This window comes from Mustela putorius, unplaced genomic scaffold, assembly GCF_011764305.1.
Source record: "Mustela putorius furo isolate JIRA1106 unplaced genomic scaffold, ASM1176430v1.1 tig00000407_pilon_pilon_pilon, whole genome shotgun sequence".
NCBI classification, from domain to species: domain Eukaryota; kingdom Metazoa; phylum Chordata; class Mammalia; order Carnivora; family Mustelidae; genus Mustela; species Mustela putorius.
In genome coordinates, this window is record NW_025421373.1 from 23,837,186 (window position 1) to 23,862,599 (window position 25,414).

General features: G+C 42.7%; 1 protein-coding gene and 1 pseudogene across 3 annotated transcripts; one reads left to right on the forward strand and one right to left on the reverse strand.

The window, feature by feature from the left end:
* SLC36A3 (solute carrier family 36 member 3) lies at positions 1 to 24,659 on the reverse strand. 3 transcript variants are annotated; one of them, XM_004737785.3, is made up of 10 exons: positions 24,065 to 24,657; positions 20,687 to 20,777; positions 18,186 to 18,274; positions 15,454 to 15,549; positions 10,419 to 10,503; positions 9,173 to 9,391; positions 6,820 to 6,918; positions 6,271 to 6,437; positions 3,667 to 3,836; positions 1 to 606 (listed from the first exon to the last, which is right to left on the reverse strand). In XM_004737785.3, exons 1-10 carry the CDS (start codon positions 24,202 to 24,204, stop codon positions 338 to 340), a joined length of 1,425 nt encoding a protein of 474 aa, XP_004737842.1. In that variant the 5' UTR covers positions 24,205 to 24,657; the 3' UTR covers positions 1 to 337. The 3 variants fall into 3 exon arrangements, with proteins under 3 accessions (XP_004737842.1, XP_004737843.1, XP_044935525.1); XM_004737786.3 differs by having other exon boundaries at positions 2 to 606; positions 24,496 to 24,656; XM_045079590.1 differs by lacking the exon at positions 1 to 606 and adding an exon at positions 1,757 to 1,947 and having other exon boundaries at positions 24,065 to 24,659.
* Positions 13,730 to 15,050, forward strand: LOC101671148 (annotated as a pseudogene).
* Positions 24,660 to 25,414: the final 755 nt, after the last annotated feature.

The window sequence follows — 25,414 nt, forward strand, 5'->3', positions numbered from 1 at the left end:
ATTGCTTTTGCATTTACATTCATGCTTGGTCTGTTTCCAGGGATATCATGGGCGAATGGCATCCCTCTTCCCAGTACATGAGGCTGATGGTACAAATGGTTGAATGTGGTTTTGGTTCATAGGGACAAAAGACCTCCAAAGAAATCCAAAACCAAAAAAGGCATAGTCTGAGAGGTAGGAGTACTGACTTGTTTCATGTACATTTCTCATGGAAAGATAAAGAGAAGCCGCTAATTAATATAGAGATGTTGGGGTTTGATGAATGTATATAACATCCACAATGAAAGTCAAGTTGGGGATGGGAGGAAAGGAGAGCCATTATAATAAAAATAGATGATTATGCATAGACACCTGTGGAATTGGTTATGGACTGGCTGATGGGTTGGATCAACTCATAGAGGGCTTGGTATGTTCCAAATACACACCCCAAAAGGCCCAGGATGCCGATCATGACATCCTTTGCAATGGTGGCACAGCTCATGTCTTCAGCATAAAAGGTGATGAGCTCCAGGAGAGGTGGGATGATGAGGGCCAGGGCACTGCTGCTCACAGAGCCCACAAAAGAGATGACCAGGTCCAGGCGGGGGATGAGAATGGCCGAGACACCTGCAGAGAGAGAAGAAACTTAGAATCCCTGATTGTTCCTGCAAGAGGAAAGTTCAGAAACCAAACATTTCTTTGGAGCCTTATAATCCCATGGATGCCAGATCATTTTGGAAATGTAGGCAAGGGATCCCTTGCAGATGAGAGCAGTAGGTCAGACACTGTGGTTTTGGATTCCCCCTGCTGTTTTAAAGACCAATATAGATGCTTTTCTTTTATGTTTTACCTAAAACATAAAAGAGGAAGGGCTCCTCTACCATGCATCTATTATCTCCTTCTCATTCAAGAGATGGGGGAATCTAGAGCTCCAAGGACATGGAATGTGGTCAAGGTCACAAATGCTTTGAGATGAGACTCCATTGAAATGTGTTTAAGCCCCTTCCACTTGTCTATGCTGCATCCCTTGCATATGAAAAAACTTGTACATCATAGATGCTCTTACTCAGACACTGAATCTACTGTGAATTTGTACTACTCTACAAAGCACAGCCACTATCTAGAAGCGAGAATGACTTAAAAATGGGAGATGGCTTGGTTGTCAGAATCTGAATGACTTGTTTTCCTACTCCTAGAATGATTCTGGTAACTAAAAAGAACATAATACATGAAGATAGCAATAAGTTGCTCCCTCCCCATCTCATCTAAAACACCATGGTCTTAAATCTCCATCTTTCCTGCAGATGATGAACAGACATCATGGATTTTCTAGGGGATTCCAATTTCAATAATGTATGAGTGAATAACTATACCACATATATGATTTCACTTTGCACAACTGTATGATTTTCCTATGAACAAATTAGGGAAAAACTGTCCACAAAAACACTCAAACTAGCCTGCTGGATTTAAAGAAAACCTCACCTCTTTCTGAAATTGCTGCAACACATCTACTCAGAGAATGAGAGAGACACATCAACTCTTGCAGTTGAGAATTCGTCACCCCTCTGATGGGATGGTCAGGTCCACAGCTTTCCCTTCTCAGATATTTAATGAATTGCTTACTGGAGGAGGCACAGAGAAAATCTATCTCTTCTCCAGGACACCTCACACTGACAGGGCAGAGAAAATATTTTAATGGAAAGCTATAATATAAGGCAGTCTGGATGAGTTCTCTAGAAAGATCCTATCTGGTGATACCAACCTACTGCTCACAGACCTTCTATGGCTCCCCACGTCCATCTCCTTAGCACAAGGTCTCTGACAACTTGGGCCTTGTCAGGTGCTCTGGCTTCATGTCTTATTACTCCCCGCTACTTTAGTTCTTGCCTCAGTTCTGTGCACAGCCTCCTTCCTAATGTGGTTCATTCTTCACTTCTCCATCTATCTTCTACTTATCTCTTAGGTCTTTTAAAAAAAAAACAAAATTTTATTTATTTGAGAGAGAGAAAGAAAGCCAGAGGGAACACAAGCAGGCAGAGGGGCAGGAGGAGAGAGAGAAACAGACTCACTGCTGACCAGAGAGCCCAATGTGGGGCTCCATCCCAGAACTCTGGGGTCATGACCTGAACTAAAGGCAGATGCTCAACCAACTGAGCAACCCAGGTGTCCCTATCTTTTAGGTCTTAACTGAAATATCACTCCCCTGGAGAGAACTCCCTGATCTGGCCTTGGCTAAAGTACAGGACCTTCTAATGTGCTCTCAGAGTATCCTCTTATCTTAACAATTGTATGGTACCTCATTACGTGCCATCTTAACATTCATCACAATGTGTTGTAATTATTTCCTTGCATATATTTCTTACGCAACATGTCTTCTTTATTATTCATTATTGTATCCCCAGTGCCTAGCACAATGCCAGGCATATAGTAGGTGCTCAACATATGACTGCTGAATGAATGAAAGATCATGGAATTGACTGCTGAATAAAGGAGGAGGAAGTGGTCATCTGGCATGTAACAGAAACGGGGCCTGTCATTAGACAGTCAGCTCTGTGTAGCACTGTCTTCCCTGATCTCAAGTGGCCTGAACCTGTGTACAGGTTTTCTCTTCAAGCTAGACCCTTCCTATTAGGAATGATCTCAAAACAATAGAGCTGCAGGTCCCTAGTGTCCTGTTACAGACCAGAAACTCTGTAGTACCTTAAACCAGCAGGTGTGTTGTTTCTGCTTCCAGAAATCCATTTATGTGGTGCATAGCATCTGGTAGCATATTCTTCTGCTGGAAGGCTCCAACAATTACACAGTTTCTCCTGACCTTGAACTAAAACTTCATTTCTTCAACTTTAATCTCCGACTCCTGGATTCTTTAGGGCTAAATTTTCTCTCTCTTGCATATATACCATAGGTGTTTGAGGACAGATAGAAAAGTTTCCCAAGCCTTCACTTCCCCAGGCAAAACGTCCCTAGTTCTTTCCCTCTTTCCTCATGGGGCACCTTTTCTGATGTTCTTTCCCTGGACAAACTTCAGAGAAAAAATTCTCCAGCCCTGTTCACATCTACAACAGTGCCTAATGTAGAACGAATGAGTGAATCAATGAATGAAGGAAGCATTAAGGAAGGAATATGGGAGGAGGAGAGGAGAAAAGGTTGCACCCCAAAAAATGATGGCCAAGACTTTGACAAATCATCCCTTGTTTTCTCCTACAGTTGAAGGCTACTTTATGATAGGGACTTGATCTTAATTTATAATAGAGGGCAGTATGGTGCACGATGGAAAACAGACTTAAGTGCTATATAACCGATGCTCAGTTCCCAGCTCTGTCACTTAGCAGCTCTATGATTTGAGTGTGTTACCTAAACTCTCTGGTCCACTGTTCCTCCAGTTGGTAATATTATGATGCTAGGCTGTCATGAGTTTAAGGCAATGTCAGTGTGGCACCTGGCATCTGGGAGGCACATAGAGTATGATTGAATGAATGGTACTTCTTTCTCCCACAAACCTGCCAAAGGATACATTCCATGTGTAAGCCCATTTTTCAGATGGAAAGTTGAGGTTCAGGAAGGTGAAGTTATCTTGACCAAGGTCCAAAGAAAGTAAGTGGCAGAGCCAGAGATATTGGGGTAGATGCCAGTGTGACTAGCAGCCATAGCTTTGGAGAAAGAATGCCCTTTTATCCTACTCACAGGTCAGACAGACCAAGGCTGTGCGGACAGACAGGTCTATTAACAGTGTCCAGCTCTCTGACACCTGGGAGATGATGAAGGGGATGATGATTTCGGCTGGGACATGGAACTGGAGGGCGTAGGTGAAGAAGATACCGATGGAGTACATCAGCTTGACCGACTGGTACAGCCTGCAGACAGACGGATAGGACGTGAAATTTGATTTGGCTCCTGGGCAGGGTCACTCAGGACTCACTCATTGCTCTGGTGTACTGGTACACCTATCACTGAGTTACAGAACTGGCTCAGGCTTGACCTGCCATCAGAGCCACCCAGGAAGCTCATTAAAAGTGACATTCCTGGATATTCTGACTCATTAGACCTGTACAGTCTCAGGCACCTGTGCCTTTTATTCTTTTACTTTCTTGAAAAGCTCTATTTATATAGAGTAAAATTCCTAGTTCAAAAGTCATAGAGTGAAAAGCTTCCCTCCCACCCTTGATTCCCATTCTTTCCATAGGCAACTCCTCTAAGAATTTTCCTGTAGCCGTTTCAAAAATAATCAGCGTATAAAAAACCTTATACTGAATATAGGTACACCTACACACATACCATAGCATCCTCTACACACAGCTGAGCTCCATTTCTGTTCATTAAATATTTCTTGGAGATTGTTTATCAGTACACATAGATTTGGCTCTTCTTTGTAATAGATGCTTAATATTCCAATTGCATAGATACACTATAATTTTTTTGACCAGTCCCAGTTAAAGGATATTTAGATTATTCCCAGTCTTTTGCTAGTAAACAATGCTGCAAAACATATCCTGCTACATAGTTATCTATGCACATTAGCATACACCCTGAGAGGTAAAAATGCTGGCTGAAAGTACATGTGATTTGAACTTAGGATAGCTACTGACATATTTCCCCTTCGTTATCCTAGCTTTTTGGAAAGCTTGCTTCCCGGCATCTTTGTCAAAACACAATGTGTGAATGTGTGTTGGTCTATGTCATTCTGTTTTTTTTTCAGGCATTTCTGTAATTATAAGGGAAACAAAATATTTTTTTCAAATATATAAAATGCCATTTAAAAGATTTGACTGTGAACTGTGGATTCACGCCCATTTTTTCCTTGGGTTGTTGGCCTTTTTCTTATTTGGAAGGGGTACTTGTCTACGGCTCCTCTGGGGAATCTGGTCGCCAGCCAGGTTCAGAGCCGATGTGAAGTTCTCATGGTAGCTGATGCCCACGTTTTCCAGCTGAGACCCTGCCACAAGGAATGTGCCCTGCCCAAGGTAGCCAAAGGCAGCCTGAATGGCCCAGAATGGGAGGAGCATATTAGAATGATATCTTACTTGCATAAAGTAAGCTAAGACTTCAAGGAAATTCCACATTATTACCCCACCCAGTCATTACCACAACACAATGAGGTGTGCGGGGCTGGTGGTATTTTTCACATTTTATAGCTGTGGCCTTGTGGGAGTTGAAGACCCTACCACTCTACTCGACTCTGAACATAACAAGGACAGGAGCTAATACTTGACGAATACTTACTGTGTACCAGGCTTTTTTCTTTTCCTTTGGCAGCTTCGTGGTGAAGGGCATGATTCACTGCCCTCTCCGTAATGTTTTGATTTGACATTTGAGGGAGTGGCTGTCTCCTCATTCTGTGTCCTTGAGTGGGGATGGTACAAGAGCCAAGCCCCAGCCTCTCCATAATGGACATGTAGCATGAGCATAGAATTAAGCATTTGTGTGTATTCAGCCAGTGAAATTTTGGAGTTGTTTGTTACTAGAGAATAACCAAGCCAATACACATAGGCATTAGGGTTATCACCATTTTACTGATGATGGAAATGAGGTCTGTAAAATTAGCTAGCTTGTCCAAGGTCACATAAGGATGCACACCAGGATGCAAATCCCTTTACTTAGTTTTAGAACCTGTGCCCTTCAACACTTGGTTCTACTGACTGCTGAGTTGCAAAGCACTCACTCTATACTGTCAGAATAATGATAATAGCTAACACTTGATGAATGCTGTGTGCCAGCCCCAAAAACGTTACCTGGATGAACAAGTGGGTGAGTAAATGAATGAATAGTCAAATGTAAGAACTCCAAACTAAATTCCAGCTGGGGCATAACAATGGCAGTCTAGGTCCATTTCTGGAACTGGGGGCCTGAGTAGTGGTCCATCTGCGAGACCCTCGATCATTATTCTGGAGTTACACTTTTTGTTGTTGCTGTTTGTATTTCCCAAACACTCCCAGATCATTCTGTTTTAGGGTCTTTGAACCATAGAATCAGACAGGTTCAGTGTCAAGTTTCAGCTTCTCACCTCGTTTGTGGACCAAATAGCAACTTCTATACAGACTTTCCAAATAGCAACTTCCTCGTCTAGTAACTGGACTTGATGAAAATCATGCTAACTCATAGGGCTGTTATGAGAGCTTAACCAGATAATGCACAATACCTATATTATCAAACCCACATGTTATCCTCTCACCAATATTGGCAGTTAATGTATGGTGCTAGTGACAACCCAAAGGAATGTCACATTCTGTTGCTAAGACTCAGATCCCATGACGCTACTACCCTCGTCAGTACAGGCAGGCAGGGACATACCAGCAATTGGGCAAGTTGAGGGTGATGCTGGCTTGGGTGTTGGACCCAAACTTCATGTAGCCCAGTGTCCCCAGGCAGATGTAGAGGATGATGATAAGGGACATCCCCAAGTACAGAACAAAAGAAAACTGTTGTGGATGCTTCATCTGATTTTTGAGAGGCAGAACCTAAAGGTTAAAGAAGATTGAGAAAGAAGAGGTAGTCAGAAGCGTGGCCCCTCGTGAAGGAGCAGGCTTCATCTGCGGGTACAGACATCCTTCTCTGGGTGGCCCAGGGTCAGGAATGGCTACACTCTTTTTTTATTTTCTTCCATTCTCTATTGCCAGGAGTGCCCTACTCTGGCTGGACTAATGAGTACATTTGCACTCAGTCTTCAAGGCTTAGTGTGGTGCATGGAGGAGTTGGTGACCACGATGGGTTCCTGATTTTCCCTTCCACCAGGAAAAGATCATATCCTGCACTTCTCGTTACTATTTTAAGACATCTGGAACAACTGGCTTCCCCGGAGAGCACTGTGGACCCTTTATGCAAACCCCACATCCATCTTACCATACCGACGCCTTCAAAGGTGAAGATGGCTGTACCAAAGAACAGTAAGAAGGTCTTCCAGCTTGCCATCAAGGGGAGGCTGCTGGGATCCGGAATCTCCTGAGAAGAAGGAGAAGAAGAGCATTTGTTTTGCCATGGTATTAGAGTCATCCTTGAACTTTGCCTGGTAGAAAATTGGGCCACACCTGCCCTCATGAGTGTCATGAACACCTGTGAGGTCGCTAGAGCTGAGTCACACCTCTTCTCTTTAAAAAGCTCTTGGGGGCACCTGGGTGGCTCAGTCAGTTAAGCATTCAAACTTTTAAAAAAAGATTTTATTTATTTATTTGACAGAGAAAGCTTGAGCATGGGAAGTAGCAGAAGGAGAGGGAGAAGCAGGCTTCCCACCAAGCAGGGAGCCATCATGGTGCAGGGCTCCATCCCAGGACCCTGGGACCATGACCTGAACTGAAGGCAGGTACTCAGCTAGCTTAGCCACCCAGGTGTCTAAGCATCCAACTCTTGATTTCAGCTCAGGTCATGATCTCAGGGTCCTAAAATTGAGCCCCATGTTGGGGGGTCCACACTCAGTGGGGAGTCTGTTTGAGATTCTCTCCCTTACCCTCTGTCCCTCCCTGCACTCATGGTTTCTTTCCCTCTCTGTGTGTCTCAAACAAACAAATAAATATTTTTTAAAAAGCTCTTTGTTTTTATTGTGGTAAATTATACATAGCATAAAATTTAATATTTTAAACATTTAAGTGTATAATTCAGTGGCACCGAGTCCATTCTCACTGATGTACAACACCACCCATCTCCAGAAATTTTTCATCCTCCCAAATTGAAACTTTGTATGCATGAAATAATAACTGTTTATTACCCAGTTCCTGGTCATCTCTATTCTACATTGTTTCTATGAATTTAAGAATGCTAGGTACCTCATAAAGTGGAATCATATAATCCCTGTCCTTTTGTGGCTGGCTTATCTCACTGAGCATAATGCCTTTAAGGTTCATTCATGTTGCAGTGCAGATCAGAATTTCATTCCTTCTTCAGGAGTGCTTTTCACATATTTACCACATCTTTACATGTAGGCAAAGTGGGACCCAGGGAGAAGGGAGTTGCCCAAGGCTATTCTGCAAGATACTGGCGTAGCTTGGATGAGAATTCAGTTCTACTGTCTTCCCACTCTCCAGTGCCTCTTTCTCATCACTTCTACTATAGCAGCAACATGCATGCAGAGAGAATGATTATTTTAATAGACTCCTGTGGCAGAATAATGGCTCTTTCCCAAAGATGTCCTTGTCCTAGTCCCTGGAATCTTCGAATGTGTTATATTACTTAGCAAGGGAGAATTAAATTTTCAGACTAAATTCAGGTTTCTAATCAGCTGACCTTAAAAGAAGGAGATTATCTTGGGTCATCTGGGTGCGTCCAGTGTAATAACAGCGGTCTTTAAAAGTGGAAAAGGGGATCAGAAAAGAGAACTAGAGAGATGGTGGTGTGGGACACACTTAGCTTTGCATTGCTGACTTTGGAGATGGAAGGCAGCCATAAGCCACGACATGTGGGTAGCCTCTAGAAGCTGGAGCAGGCAAGAAAACAGATTCTCCCCATAAGCTTCCAAAAAGAAACCCAGCCCTGCTGACACCTTGATTTTATCCCAGTGAGATCTCCAGAACTGTAAGATAAATTTGTGTTGTTTTAAAAGGCCAGATTTGTGATAATTTGTTACAGGAGCAGTAGGAAACTAATATGGCCCCCAAAGATTTTCAGAGTCAAAGAAATGAAGCTATAATGGTAGAATTTCAGGGCCTATGATAATAGCAAAGCATGGGCTTGGGAAGCAAACTGATAGAAATTAGTGAAAAAATTACTTTCTGTGTGTCAGTTTCCTTGTCTCTAAGCTGAGTACTCACAAAATATAAAACATGTAAAATAGTACCACTGAAAAGATTCAATGAGTTAATATATGTTAAGAACTTGACATCAAGTAAATAAAATTTCTTTATCATGCATGTATCCCTTGTCAACCTACCACTGTTACAACTTTTGTTGGTTCTTAGTTGAGGTTTATCTCCCCAAATGAATGTGACCTCCATGAGAGCAGATATGCCATCAGTTTCACCCACTGCCTTGCACCATGCCTGGATCACAGAAGGTATTCGATAACTAATTGTCAAATGACTCACTGTTATCCAGCGTGATGACGACAATGATGATGTCAACTATCTCTTACAGCTTGTGGGGCTGAAGCGTTCACAGATGTCACTTTAGCTCAGAGCAGGTCACCTTCCTCACCTTCACCCTCCCATGATACTAACCTTCCCCAGGTGTCTCAGAACCCCTTCTGCCGTCGATTTTAGGCACAGACCTGTATGATATACTCAAAGATCAGAGCCATGCTCCCCAGGGTGGTGATGTTGGCCAGCATTGAGAAGATGGACAGCAACCTGAGGTTCTGGATAAACACCAGCAGGACCAGGAAGGGCAGGATTGTCAGCATGTAGAAGCGAATGTTCAGGATGGGCGTCGGCACCAGGGTCTTCCTGGGTTGGCAGTTGCTGGAGGTCATGTGGACTTCTTCTACCATCTGATGTATTCATAAAGAGGGGCCATGTAGTTAGAAGTGTCAGATTAAATACAAAAGGCCCATTTAAGTTTCTATTTCAGATAATTAACAAGTAACTTTTTAGTCCGTATGTTCTAAATATTCCATAAGACATATTCACAGTAAAAAAAACAAAACCAAACCTGCTGTTTATTGAAATACCAATTTAACTGGGTGTTGCACATATATATGTGTGTGTATATATACACACACACTTGTATATACATATGCATATATGTATATGTGTGTGTGTGTGTCTGTTGTGTGTATACACACACACACATATATATTTTTTCCCAAAATCTGGTAACCCCAACTGTGGTGCCCATGATGCCCATGACTGTGACAATAAGAAACCCTTAGAATCGTAAAATCTCCTTTTGTCATCTAACCGAACCTCTTCTTTCCTGTCAAGTGGTTTCCTTTCATATACTCAGAGAATGGAAGTTGATTACAGAAGGAAATCTTCTCTAACTTTAGCTAGTCCTAAAAACTAGAAAGCTCTGAACAAAATCCATCTGCTTGAATATTTCATCTGCAATACTTGCCATAGTTCTGGCTGTTTGAATGCACAAAACCAATTATGCTTCCTCTATGCATGAAGCCAAGAAAGAACGCTATGACTGATTCATAATGCCTCTTGGTAAAGCAATGAGGACCAGGACCGCAGCTTATTTGTCTCATATTTAATCAGTCATTTTCTATGTGACAACCCTGAGATACCTACAGTGAATTCCAGCAACACTTTTCAGGCTAAAAATTCTCAATGATTTCTGATTGGACCTTATAGCAAGCCTCTTTTCCATCCTGGCTACTCCTCAGATGTTGCTTTGACTTCTCAATAATCCTCTTAACAAGTGACAGGACTGAAAGGACCCCCATGTAGACTGATGAGGAATGACAAATGAAACCATTTCCCCCCTCTATCTGAACACTATACTTTTGCTAATGCAGCCGTAGCAGTGGGTTGTCTGCTTTTCTCCCACTCTGCCCAGAAGATCCTTTTCACCTGTTGCAAGTTGTCTGCCATAAACATAAAATAGACGCTGCAGAATCCCAGTTGGGTGGTGATTAATAAGAAGCTGACAGTGTACCTGAAGAGGAAAAGAAGAGACAGATAGAGGGAGAAAACAAATTACTTTTTAAAATGTATTTGTTTTTATTTTTTGAAGTGATTGTTTCTGTTGTTATTATTTTTAATACTCTGCTACATTTTTTTTATGTTAAAAATTTTCAAGCTGGGCTCCTGGGTGGCTCAGTGGGTTAAAGCATCTGCCTTCGGCTCAGGTCATGATCCCAGGGTCCTGGGGATAGAATCCCATATTGGGATCTCCGCTCCGCAGTGAGCCGGCTTCCTCCTCTCTCTCTGCCTACTTGTGATCTCTGTCTGTCAAATAAATAAATAAAATCTTTAAAAAAATTTTTTTCAAGCCCACAGAAACAATTGAAAGACTGGTATAACTAACATCAATATGTCCTTGAACTAAATATACCAATTGTTAACTTTTGGCCCTAACTGCATTATATAAGTATGGATTTGTATATGAATGTACATATTCATCCCCCCCCCCACAGGCATTCTTTTTCGGAACTACTGCAGATATCATAATACTTCAACTGTTAACTCCCTCAGCATATCCCTCTGGAGACTATGATTCAGAAAATCAACCTCAACGTCCTCAAATATATAGTCCATATTTTAAATAACCCAATTGTCTCCAAAATATCTCTTAAGCTATTATTTATTTTTTGGATTCAGGATCTAATTGAGGTTTCTATATTGCATGTGGCTATATCTCTAGTCTTTATCCATGTAGACCAGCCCTGTGAACCTCCACATTCTTTGATTTTCCATGACATTGGCTTTTGGGGGAAGAATTCAGGAAAATTGTTTTGTAGAATGTCCCACACTATAGACTTGGAAGATTGCTTCCTCATGATTAGACTCAGGTAAGTATATTTGGCAAGCATACCGCATAGGTGATATTTGGTACTTTTTCCATCATATTGGGAGGCCCATGCTGTCCTGTGGCTCCTCTGTGATGATGACTGTCAGATGAGTCCATTGCAAATGCACATTTAATCTCGTTATAATCTGCAAGTAAAGCTTTGAGATGGATGAATATCTTGTTCCTCTCCAACCAAGGGTTTTGACATTCATTGGTGATCCTTGTCTGAATCAATTATTTCATCGGTGACAGAGTGATGGTTTTCTCATTCTATCTGGCATTTTTTTCTAAATTTATCAGTTGGTATTTAAGAAAGATATATTCTTCCTCTTTTGGGATATCACACAAAAAAACTCACAATTTTTAAGATTTAGTATATTATAGTCCATTCTTGTCATTATTCTTTTGTATTCTTCAATTGTCCCAAAATTGAAGATGCATTTATTGTTTAAAGGAACAAAAATATGATCAGTTTAGATGAAACTGGATGTGTTCAGGGTAGTATAACCTTAGAGCAGTGGTTTTCAAAGTTGGGGTACAGTACCACTTGCATCAGAATTACCTGAGGTTTATGCAAAAAAAAAAAAAAAAAAAAAAAAAAAAACCAGATTCCTGACTCTTGTATCAGCCTTTGAAATCAGAAGCTCAGTATCATGTGAGACCAGAATAGAGATGTTTTCTCTCTTTATGATGGAAAGTTTTAAACATATACAAAAGGAATGACAATAATCCATTACTCCTCACCTGCCAATCCCAGCTTCAACAGTTATTAACTTTTTGCCAGTCCTCTTCTATCTCTCCCTTTACCCCTATGACACACATGCTTGTTTGTTGGAGTATTTGTAGCAGATTAGAGAATTTAAGGCAATTCATCTGTAAATAATTCCATACATAACTTTAATGGATAAGGACTTACTATATATAGATCTCTAAAATGCCATTATCATCCCTTCAAAATTAGTAATAATTTCTTCATATCATTTAATAACAGTCCATATTCAGATTTCTCTAATTGTCTTAAAAATATCTATTTTACTGCTGGTTTCTAAACAAGTCTATACGTTGCATTTTGTTATTACTACTACATCTCTTAAGTTTTTAGAACTGTTGCATTCCCCTTGCTCTGCTTTTTTTTTTTTCCCTCTTTGCAATTTTTAACCATTTAGGGGGGTTGAAGATACCAGATAATTTATCTTGTAGTATGTCCCACTTCCTAGATTTGGTTGATGACTTCTTCATAATGTCAGTTAATGCATTTCTCCATACCCCATGTTTCCTTTAAACTGGTATTAGATCTATCAGCTTGACTAGATTGAGGTTCTTTATTCATTTCTGTGGCAAGAATATTTCCAGGGTGATACTCTGTACTCCCTACTGTATTCCATTATAAGACACATTGTGTCTGGTAATCCCATGTCTAGACATGAGATGCTATGATTAATACCTGGAGTTGGGTGGTGTCAGTGTTTTCCTCCTATATAAAGTCTCCCAATGACTTTTCACCTTATGGCCTGAGCACCCATTGATGATTATTGCCTACCTCATGCTCCCACATATCCTTTAGCACACTAAGAATTACAAATCATTGTTTAAAATATGTTCCTAACTCTTTCTCAGTTACTGGGCCTCTCGAGAAATGGTACAATGTAATGGGAGGGAACTAGAAGTTCAGGATTCTAGTTCTTGCTCTGCCACTAAATTCCTATGTGATGTTGGGTAGCTTTATTGCCCTATCTGGGCTCTATATTTCGCCATTGAATAGGCATGGATATGGTGGTATCTAAGGACCCTTCCTACCCAAAAGTTCTGATTAGGGGTTATCTGAAACATAAACCTTGGGGAGAGAGGATGAGTGTGTTTGTGAGTCATTCATTCATTATTGCCCCATGACCTCACCTGTCTGATAATCAGAATGTCTCCTGATCAAGAGAGCAATGACCTACTGAGAGTCGCAAGAGAGGAGCTGCAGAAGGGATCTTGGCAGCCACAATACTGCTCACTACCTCCTGAAGGACTCTGCTGGGAAAGGCTGGAATTTTAGGTTTGGGTCGAATTTCAGTGTAACCATTATCTGTATCTGTTCATGGACCTGGTATTTTTTTTCCTTATGAGCCTTGGTTGTCTCATATTTCCAGGACATTAAAGACCCTCCCTGCCTATCTATAAAGTCAAGGAGATAATCAGAGATGCTAAGACACAGAAAGTCATCTTGTGTAACAGGCACTTTTTATCAACAAGGGAGCAGCCTGAATGTTCACTATTAGGGGAAGACTTAAATGCAACTATGGCACATGTCTCCACTGAGGAACATTCTGAGCCTTAAAAAATAATCACGTAAGCCCAAGACCATCCTAAGCTGCCACAGGACACCATGAAGCTGCTGCCAGTCTTGGAGCCTGGAGACATGCCCAGGAAAGCAACATGGTAGACCTTGACTATACCTTGCACCACCCCCCTGCCCCAAGAGAGCTCCTGTGCTCGAGTTGGCCACAGCTGCTCATATTTGCACACAGTTGGTGATGCCAAGAGAGGGAAGATCTTCATTGTTGGGGGAGCAGATCCAAGCAAGAGCTTCTCTGCTGTGCACAGTACAGGTCCGGGAACATACCAGTGGGGTTTAGCCACCCTGGAGGGCCTCTTGCCCCATTACAAGCCTGCCAGCTCCATTTCCTCTTGTGCACCTCATAGCATCTGGGTGTTTGGAGGTCAGGAAACTGAAATTGCCTACAAGTTCCGAATCGTGGAACTAGGACTTTGAGACCATGCCAGAGTTAAGCAGTCCCCCACCGACCCCAAGAACATTCCACACATCATGCAGCCATTGAAAACCAGTTGTATGTCTTTGCAGGTGGAAAGAGAGGTGCCCAGCCCATCTGGGTGTGAAGCTGCATGTGTTTGACACAGACACTCTAACCTGGTCACAGACAGACACTTGGAAAACCTCCACCCTCATGTGATGGTGGCAGCAAGAGACAAAGCTCTTCATCCATGAGGCTTGGTAGGGGACAAATTCTATGATAATGTCCATTGCACTGATTAAAGTGACATGAAGTGGCAGAGGTTGAGTCCCACTGGGGCACCTCCCATAGGCTGTGCTGTGCAATCAACTGAGATTGTGGGGAAACACCTGTATCTTTGTAGGGATGGCTCTCCCATGCAGCAACACTGGACACAATGTACCAGTATTATATAGAAAAGCAGCATTGGATGGACTTTGCTTAAATCTGAAAATTTTCGGGGCACCTGGGTGGCTCAGTGGGTTAAGCCTCTGTCTTCGGCTCAGGTCATAATCTTGGGATCCTGGGATCTGGCCCCACATCGGGCTCTCTGCTGGGCAGGGAGCCCACTTCCCCCGCTCTCTGCCTGCCTCTCTACCTACTTGTGAATGCTCTCCCTGTCAAATAAATAAATAAAATCTTTTTTAAAAATCTGAAAATTTTCTACCACCTGTACGTTCAGATCATTCTATGTGTGTCATTCCATGGCCAGTGATGTGTACTTCTGAGAAAGAAGATTCAAATTTGTCACTCTGAACTGTGATACTGAGAAAGGGACTTCCACTGACAAAGGAGTGACCCAAGATGCTGACTCACATGAAGAAATTGAGACTGACACATTCCTGTTTTGCGTCTGGTGGGATGAATACAGAAGGGGAAATCTATAGTGATTATATTGTGATTATAGTTGACTAATAAATCCAATATTTCTATTAAATGACAAAAAAAATAACCAGGTAGATCTTTATGTCCCAGCATGGAAAGAAATTAGAGATATATTATTAGTTGAAAAAGCAAATTTCAAAAACAAAATTCTACTTAGTATACAAGAAAATGCTAAATGACACTTGTATTTCCACTCACACACGTATATTCATGTACCTGTAGAGATAAAGTCTAGAAGAATATTTACTAACTAGGTATCAGTTGTTACTTATAGGAAGAAGAGGGGTTGGGAATGGAGCAATGTCTTGTTGGATGGCTTGTAACAACAATGTATTCATTTAACCCTCTAACTAGGAATAAGGGAAGACCAGGTGAGGATTATTATTGTTCTTACTACTCCCACCACTACTGCTACAACATTTATGAGTACTACCTTCCCCACACGGAGTGGGTCCTCAGCCAGGCGTTTGGGCAGGTTTCCAGGCTGTACATCATGGCCTCTCCATAGTTCACGAAAGTCTTTTGCAGTCTAGGGAAAGGGCAAGCAATGTACAACTTAAAGCATTTTTGTTAAGGGTATACTTTACTCCCAAAGTGAGTAATTATTATATATTTGTGTGTTAGCATGGAATATTCTGGAAATTTTCTAGCAATGGTATTAACAAGATACTTTATAAAATACATTTACAACTTTCAGGAGACTGCCTTTTTTTTTTTCTTTTTTGTAGTTGTCTTCTTAAACAATAATATTTAAGTGAAAGAAGGTTTTTAAGGAAACAGTAGCTTTGTCTTGACTTAAGTCTACAAACCAGGGAAGAGGGGTCATGAAAGGTGTGCAAACTTTTCAGGAGGAAGTAGGAAGTAGAACAGGGGATTTGGGTATGACCGAGCCAGTGATAGTCTTTTCCGGACTGTATTCCCTCCCTCCCACTGCTGAGGGTGTTGGAACATTTGAGATACTTGCCTCAGACTAGGTCCCATGCAAACATGGGTGCAGGCTTCTGCCAAGCACCCCTGTAGGATGTGACACCTAAGTTGCTATCTGTCTTGTCCCTCTGCCCTAGATGGCCCTTCCTAAGGGCAGGGAAAACCCCACTGAAGAACCGTCTGTGAGCAGGGGGAGCTGCAGCAGGGGGCCAAGGGATGGACCCCAACTGCTAACTGAGGGACGACGTAGCTGGGAATGGGAGGGAGACCCAGACTTGGGTCTTGGGTTGAAATCCCAACACATCCCCCTTCAGATGGCTGAGAAGCCTTGAACAAGTCTCTTTAGACTTCTGGACCACACCATCTGGGTTTGGGGGAGAAGTTGGTGACTGATGAATGTGGAGATGCTGCTGGAAATATGGCATATTCCTTCCATTTTTATTATTATTCATTACGCTGGGCACTCCCATATAAATGAGGTCATCACATTGCATAGGAGTGGTATATTTATTAGTCTGAGGGTTACAAATTCAAAAACTGCGAGGCATGAGGTATCAATGATAGGGGGAAAGGGGCTGGTGTACCACAGAAGAGGGAAGAGTAAAGACTGTAGCAAGCCCCTGGTACACATCCTATTCTAAGAGGGATTGACTGGGACTCGGTTCCCCCTGAACAATGAGGAATGAGACCCCAGAGCTGTCAGCTTATCTAACCGGCAAGGAGAAGGTGAAGTTTGTTTTTTTCCTAATGTGAAATCTCTGGGTTTTTAAACATAGACTAAAGCAAAACAAAACAAAAATTGTGAAGCTCTTAGACCATCAGTCTGTAAACTCTGTATTAGAAAAAAAAGAAAAAGAAAAAACAACTCATAAAAAAAAATCAGGGGGTACCTGGGTGGCTCAGGCAGTTAAGAATCGCCTTCAGCTCAGGTCATGATCTCAGGTTCCTGGGATGGAGCCCCGCATCAGGCTCCCTGCTCAGCGGGGAGTCTGCTTCTCCCTCTGCAGTCTCCCCACCCAAGTTTATGGTCTCACTCTCTCTCTCAAATAAATAAAATCTTCTTAAAAACCAGGAAAAGGCTTATCATAGCTTAGGCATCAGAAACCTACAAGGTGATATTATTGTCCCAGCAAGAGATGTGCAGAATTGTTGGAGTGGGTCCCACAGGCCTTTGAATACCAGCTCTGCCACTTCCTAGCTGTGTGACCCTGAGTAAGACGTTCAGTTCACCTAGGTCTCAGTTTCCTCTTGTGTAAGATGGGGACAATAATAGTGCCTGCTGTAAAAGTTTACTGTAAGGAGTAAATAAAGGAAGGCTTCTAAAGCTCTGACCATGTACCTCGCACATGTAATTGCGCCATCAATTTAATTGTTGAATGAATAAATGCTCTTACAGTGTTTTTGTGAGCTGGAAAGTGCCCTACAAGTTAGGTGTGACTGATGAGTACTCTGGACACACCTGTTTGGGTTTGATAATTTGGCTTTAGGAGGAGTTTCTGTTACTCTCTCTACTTTGACCTATGGGGAGTTTCTGCATATCAGCAAGGAACCCTCTGGATTTGTGTGGCTCGGGAGAAGATAAGGGTTGTACACAGAAAGCCAGCAGGCAGTTGGCTGTAAGGAATTACTAATCACACATGAATGCTGGTTTGTAAATATGCAACTCTCAGCCTTGTTCACCTTCGTTGCATTTGTCTTCTCTTTCAGGAATTTCTTTTGTGTTGGGAGTTTCAAATATGGAAACACTGAGTATTTGTATGTATGCTTTATCAATGACCAGAGCCATTGTGAATTATTCATTTCAACTACGGTTTCTGCTTTGACTGAATTGTCCCAGAACGGGTTTCCCTGGCCCAAACTGCCCTTCCGAAGTATGTGTCTTGGAGTTGGGGGGAGGGTGGGTGTGGGGAGTAAGAGAGAAAGAAGGACATCCCAAGTATCAGGCATATGCATGGTAGTTTCTAGAGCATGCTTGCATCTTCTATCACCTTTGATCTTTCCAGGTACAGATATTTAGAGTCAGATGGTGCGGGAACTTGACAAAGTCATCCAGCAGGTTAGCAGAATGGGGCTGGGACAGAGGAGTTTCCCGTTGCGATTGTATCTCCAGCACTTCTATAGAATCTAGAGCAGTAGGTGCATGGCTGGGGAAGAGGCTCATTAAGTGGGTCAGTGGCCAAAGGAAACTCAACACAGACGGGGCCTGGCACTGGGGGGAGAGAGAAGCAGGATTCTCACCTCTGACCAAGGTGATGGGCACAGTTCAACAGGATGACCATGCAGTGCACGGTGAGGATCCCGATGGCCAGCAGGCTGATAGGACCCACCTAGGTGGGGAAAGAGGGGTGGGGACAGTGAGCCATACATTGATCATTCCCATAACTGGTCCTCTCCTAGTCTGGGTGCTAGGGTGTCCCTCTCATGATAAAGCTGCCTCTGGGATGGAGGTCCTTGCCTGAATGTCCTTGTGCCCGTAGGCAGTCTAGTCCGAATGCCCTTTTTAGCATCACTGCAAAGTAGCTGCCCAGTCTCTGCTAGGGCACTTCTCATGACTAGCTACCACCTCCACAGACAACCCCTGCCTTTCCTCATTTGCCTTGGGTTCTGTTTTCTAGATCCCTCGTTCCTTCTTCGCACCCTAGCCCTCACCTCCTACAAGATACTGGAGGACTGAGGTTTCTCTTAGGACTTGGCTTTCTTCTTCTAGTGTGGAGTTACCAATGGGGACATTAGCAATATTTTGGACCAGATGATACTATGTTGTGGAGGCCCTCTTGTGCATTGCAGGATGTTCGGCTTATTCCTTGGTCTCTATTCAAGCGTTAGCGGCACTCCCTCTCCCCATGAGTTGTGACAGCTGAGAATGTCTCTAGACACTGTAAATGTCTTAGGAGGTGTGTGTGCAAAATTGTCCCCAGTTGAGTATCATTGCTCTAGTATGTCTAATTTGTCATTAACCCTATTACTTTTTAAAGACTATATATTTAAGGTGTACAACATGACAATTTGACATACATAAACATAGTGAAATATTTACTGCAGTCAAGCTAATAAAACTATCTTATTCTCACATAGTTTCCATTTTTGTGTGATGAGATTAAAAAACCAGAACTCATTATTAATCCTAATCTCTCAGATATGATCAGAGGGTCATAGAGGAAAGAGAGACTCCCTGACTTCCTCTGTGCTAGTCACTCGTCATGCCTTTAGAGATGTGACCTGATGGAACATTATCACAAAGTAACAAATGAGAGATCGAGAGCACCACTAGATTTCACTAGAACACAGCCTCCAAATAAGAGATATTTCCTTTGATCCTGTTTACGTCTACATTTGCAGAGCCTAAGGACGCACATAGTAGATGCTCAGTATGTACTCCTCAAATGAACCATGATCAGAAGTTCTGGTGGGAAATGGAGGGCAGAGAAAATATCGAATGGTCCTTAGGAAGCAAAAGTCAGAGGGTAAGAGAGCTATCTTCAAATACCACACAGGCAAAGAGAGTTTGGCTGGAGGCCATGTGGTAATAATACTCTTCAGAGGTTCTAGAACCCCGAGGATTCCCAAGGGGGAGAGTCTCATCTGTGGGTTGGAACTGCCTCAGACTGCAAGTCACGTCAGAAGCAGCCAGAGTTTTGATATGCCTTCATTTTGACATGTGGGCCCCTTACCAAGCCTGAAGAGGAGGAGAAATAAGCATCATCTAAATGGAAATCACATATTTTGCATCAATTCAGTTCAACAGACATGAATTGGGTGTCCTGTCTCTACAGCAGGTATTGTGAGGAGGTGTAAGAATGCATTAGAGAGTTCCTGCCCTCAGGGCTTTCAGGTAAGCGAGGAAGGTAGGTATCCTAAAATATTATCTCATCTTTGTAAGAATTCTGGGTGTGGTAGATATAAGTTCTAGAAAAACACAAGGGGAAGGTGGCATTAATTTTAGTAGGAAATAGTAAAGTTTCACAGAGGAGACAGATTTCAAAAGACAGAAATGAGGGAGAAAAAACAGTAGAAGGCAAGAGATAGAGGTGGGATGACATGGGGTGTCAGGGGACAGGTGAGGCCTTCGCTATCCTCCTCTTCTAGGCCACTTTCTCACAGTCAGCCTTAGGGTTTGAACCAAGAGGCAGTGCTCACATGCCTGCAGGGACCAGGCTGCTAAGGTAAATGAATGAAATGGGCTGGTTACAGTTCCAGGGAGTGGGAGGGCTGTGATGAAGCAGATTGAGTGCCAGTATATAAGTGTGGGGGGTCTTTAAGAATAGTGGTGGGTGTGGGAGTTGGAGGAAGGGGGCCATCCAGTTATGAGATAAACTGGTGCAACATGTTGACCATAGTTAACACTGCTGTATGGTATGCCTAAAAGTTGCAAAGTATATATGTATATAAAATTTATATACACACATACATATATATGTTAACCAAACCTACTGTGGTAATCATTTTGCAATACATGTATACCAAGTCATTATGTGGTACACCTTAAGCATATATGGTACTATATGCTATTTATATCTCAATAAAACTGGGCGAGGGATAGTAATAGCCTCTAGGAGCTCCCCTCTGGGAGCACTCCATTTGGTTCCAGGCTGACTCTGGTGTATTGATGCCAAGAGGCACATTTCCTATTGCAGAGGGCACCCCCAAATTGGCCACTGATAGCACAGAGGCCTTAGGGGTCCACTGCCCCTTCTCCCCAAATGGGTAAAGCTAGTTTCTATTACACAGGTTCTTCTTACCAATAAGCCGGCATTTTTCATGGCCAAGGGAAGCCCCAGGAGCCCTGTGCCAATGTTGCATTTCAATAAATGGATCAACGTTTGCATGATCCTGTAGGGGAAGAGTAGGGAGACAAGAGGTTATGTTAGTATATGGGAAAGGTGACCCAAAGCTCAGGTTCCTTTCAGCATCTCCAGAACCCTCTATTGGGAAGAGGGACAAAAACCAGATGAAGTGGCCCCTGTAACAGCTGATCCAGGGCTGGTGCTAGTTTAGGTGACCCGACAAATATTTAACACACAATAGGCTCTAATGAAATAATTCACAATTGCATTCATCCAATGATTTCTTTCACAACTTATTCACTCACATAATATTTATTGAGACCTATTAGCTGCTTTACATTTAGATGATCAATGAAAAAACCTAATAGTAATTTTCTCAATTTCTAGAGAAATTTTGATGCCGGGTCATGTATTAATTTCACTCACTAGAAAGAACATAACTTCTCACAACATATGGAGTATTTACTGGTTCTAGTTCACTCCATCCAGTTATTCAACCAACATTCCCTGAAATATTTCATGCTCTGCATTGGATACAATTTAATAATAATTGTTATCACGCATACAGAATGCTTATTACGTGCCTGACAGGGGGCTGGGTACCAGGGTTCTAAACACTCTCCACGTCTGCGCTAGCAGTTCCTGCCCAGGCACCACATGTCCATTGGGAAGGGGGAAGGGGGGACAAGATCCCGAGAAGAGAATCAAGAAGGAACTGAAATGAAAAGCTGAGTTCAAGAGCAATGAACTCAGAGGTAAGGAGCACTGAGTTCTGAGTTCTAGTTCTGCCATTAACCTCTGAAATTTGGTCACTACTTTGGAAAGACCCTTAGCTGCTTACATTTTCTGCTTCTTCATCTGCCAAAAAAGAGAAAGAAATAATAAAAATAAATAAACAAACAAAAAGATTTCATGACAAAGGAAAAAAGAGAGGGGGGGGGATAATTCTTGCCCTTACTTCCAGGGAAGTGGTAAAAATCCAAAGAGGTAATGATAATAGGAATCCTGGAACCATGAAGCGCATCTGAGAAGTGAGGCATCATCACCACCGCCATCACCATCATCACCATCCTCTCTTCATCTTCAGCATCATCATGAGGTCTGACCTTATGGTGCTCACCTGCTAAAAGGACTCACTTGAAGGGGAAGCAGAGCTGGGATGAAGGCAAGCAAGGTCTGGTTTAAGCAGGTAGAGGTGTCCCCTCCTCCTGGAATAAAAGGGACCTTGAGGAGGCCATTGGAGGGAACTCTTTGTGCAGTCTTAGAACTTTCTAGAGGCAGACTGCCTCGGTCACAGAGTGAGTCCCTTAGAGACGGTGTTTAGATCTCCAGGTCTTTGTCCCATCGGTTAGGGAGTTAGGGCTGTGTCCAATTTTATAATTCAGTACCAACCTGGGAAAAGGGTTGGGGCTGAGAGAACAGGATAGGCCCTTGGGGCCCCCCTGACTTTCTGCATCTTCATTAATTTGGTCTATTCACCTGAGGGTGGGGGTGGGCACCTGTTGTCGCTTCACTGCCAAGAGGACATTTATGACTTGCATTTCTTGATAACTGCAATCATTGGAAAATATGTCAAAACAAAACCAAAACACTACTTTTTATGTTTTGTCAGCTACTTAGTAGTAACTTCTTTAAGGCATGTGCTCTTCTCCCCGCTTCGTGCCTTCTGTCCTTCCGTTTCTTACTTCTTGCCTACAAGCAGCATCTTGTCCAAGTGGAATCAGATCTCTTGAAAAAGGTGAAATTAGCTTTGGAGAAACTGGATGCCCTAGCTAACAGCATTATAGATCAGGGCCTTGGAGAGTAAAATCCATGTTGGGGTTTAAAAAAAAAACACTTTATTTTTTTTGAGAAATGATACATTACTATTGTAAAACGAAATACCAAAATTCCACTAACTGGACGTAAGCACTGTTAGCATTTTGACTAGCACTTCTCTGGGTGTTTGTTTGTTTTTAAAGGCACACACTTTTATACATGCAGAAGCATTATAATACTGTATCCTAAATTAATTTTCTTTATGAATGGTATGTCCTACACATTTTCCACAGATTTCCTTCATCACTTGTAAAGGCCATATTGCATTCTACTGTATGTATGTACCATACTTTATTTAAATGTGTTACTGTTTCTAAATCTTCAATATTATAGACAGTACTTCAATAAAATTATGCATACCTGTTGTTATCTCATTAGGAAAAATTCCTAGAAGTGGTGTTTATTAATCAAAGGATGTATTTATTTATATTTGTACTTAAAAAATACCTAAGTAACATGGATATAAATTCAAAAGGCAGAACAAAAACAAGAACCAGAAAACCTTATTAGTAAGTATACATCATTCTGCCTCTCGGTCTCTGCATTCTCTCACTCCAAAGCAGCCGCTGCTTCCTACTCTGTGTGTATGTATGTAGGTGTGTACTTTCAAAGGACGCATATGTCAAGTTGGTATTTGTATGTTTTATATAAGCAGGTGTTAAGGGATGCCTGGGTGGCTCAGTCAGTTAAACCGCTGACTTTGGCTCAGGTCATGATCCCAGGGTCCTGGAATTGAGTCCCCCATTGGGCTCCTTGCTTGGCAGGGAGCCTGCTTCTCTATCCACCTCTGCCTACCACTCTGCCTGCTTGTGAACTCTCATGCTCTTTCTCTCTCTCTGACAAATAAATAAAATCTTAAAAAAAAAATAGGGGTTAAGATTTGATGTACATTACAGCATTGCCATTTGGAAATATACCCGTTTAATTCTTCCTAGAAGAACATGAGTGAGGGCATTTCCTGACATCCTTATCCACCTTGGGTATTGTCATATACAATCTTGTTATGCCCAGGGTTATTATCGGATCTGATTACTGGATAATAGTCTAACTGGCAATAAAGTTCTAAGAAAAGGTTCCATGTGTCTGTGTTTGTAGCAGTAGAAGTAGGGACATGGGGCTAGGAGATTACCTTTTGTTTCCTGGGTGGGTTTGCAGGAAGGGAGGGAGGGAAGGAGAATAATAGGAATGAATAAAGCAGATGCAGAAAGAGAGGAAAGCAGTCTGAAACTTCGGAAGAACACGCAGCCAGCCTGTGATGAAAACTGTTCCTAGAATCAAGCTCATGTTGGGTTGCCTACTCTATTTGGGTTCTCTGCAAAAGCTAGGAGACAGGTGTAATAGTACAGAGAGCCACACAGATGAACCTTCTTGGATTTGGATTTCTTATTTCCTTCATGCATCTCCTGTTCAGTGAGACTAAGGGTGTTAGGAAGAGAGAAGTAGGCAAAGGTGGCCCAGCACTGTGAAGGCAGCAGCGCTTGGCCTCAGGTCTGGAAGGGCAGTGCGGCCACTTACGATAATCCATTGGCTTCCTCAGCAGGATAGACATTCTGCGAAGCAACACCGCTCCTACTCTCTAAGAGTGACTTGGACCCGTCGTCCAAGTTGCTGGGCGCACTGTTGAAGTCCTTTCCAAGCAGTGACGTCTTCAACATGGCGGTTGGGGGGTGGCAGAACAGGTTGAAGGCCTGTAATAGCCTTGAACCAGCTTCCCATGGATTTTTCTCCAGAGAAACCAAGGCTGCAGCCCCAAGATGCTGGTTCCTGTTTCCCGAGGGTGTCTGACCCTGACTGGAGCCCAAATGTGCGAATCAGTTAAGCGCTGGTGGCAGGGGAAGTTGATGTTGACTATGCCTCACTTAGCTTTTGGGGGACTTTGGAGAGTCTCATCTCATTGTGACCCTCAGGACCCCTCACCATTTGGTTGGCCACACGCCAGGACTCACCTGGGCTTCCAGTCCCTCCCAGGACAGCCCTAAGTGCTATAGGGCAAAGAGAAGAGTGTGACTGGGAGGAGGAAGTCACCATTGGACTGCAGGTCCTGGTGCCTGGATGGGGGGCCAGGTTCAGCGTTTGTCTACCTCTGCGAGGAGGAAGCCAGAGCTACCTCACAATGAGGTCTGCCTGGCCAATAAAGTGCTACAGAATCCCAGGATGCAGGTGTGGCCCTACCGAGACTGATCCAGCCACCACCTTCCCTGGGTGGGAATGAAGAGTGTCTTTTAAGGCCCAGTTCAAGTGCTGCCTGCTCAGAATTCCTGTACAGGAAGGGCATATGTTCTGGAACATATACCTACTTGGAAGGGAGTACTTTTAAAAAAATAATTTAAACTTTTAAAAACTTTAAAAAATAATTCATTCAACAAATATCTATTGAGCACCTAAGATATACTAGGCACTGTTCTCCCTCCTGGGACTACATTAGGGTAGAAATTTATTACAATCTCTATGCTCATGGAACTGCAGTCTACTGAGGAGACAGCAAACAAATATGTCATGTTATATTAGTTGGTAGTCAGTACTATAGAGAAAAATAAAGGAATAAAGGGGAATGCGGAGTGCTGACTGGGATGGAGAGGGTTGCAATCCTAGATGGGGTGGTCAGAGAGATCCTCACTGAGAAAGTGACATCTGAGTAAAGGGTTGAATGGGATGAGGGAACATGTCTCATTTATGTCTTGGGTAAGAAACTTAAAGCAGAGGGAAGAGTAAGTGCAAAGGTCCTGAGGCAGAAGAGGGTCTGGGCATTTGGGGAATGGTAATAAGGCCCACGTGGCTGGCTCAGCACACACAAAGGAGAGGGGAGATGAGTAGAGTGGATATATGTCTGGTTTGCCCAGCATTCTTCTGGTATGTGTTTATTGC

What these genes read in the sequence shown, in the direction of transcription:
- SLC36A3 (XM_004737785.3), bottom strand. Translation starts at nt 24,204, where the DNA reads ATGTTGAAGACGTCACTGCTTGGAAAGGACTTCAACAGTGCGCCCAGC. An exon ending in ACCCACTCCGTGTGGGGAAG is followed by an intron (nt 10,504 to 15,453) that starts GTAGTACTCATA and finishes TTTCCTCTTCAG; the next exon opens with GTACACTGTCAGCTTCTTAT. An exon ending in CCTTTGAAGGCGTCGGTATG is followed by an intron (nt 6,438 to 6,819) that starts GTAAGATGGATG and finishes TTTAACCTTTAG; the next exon opens with GTTCTGCCTCTCAAAAATCA.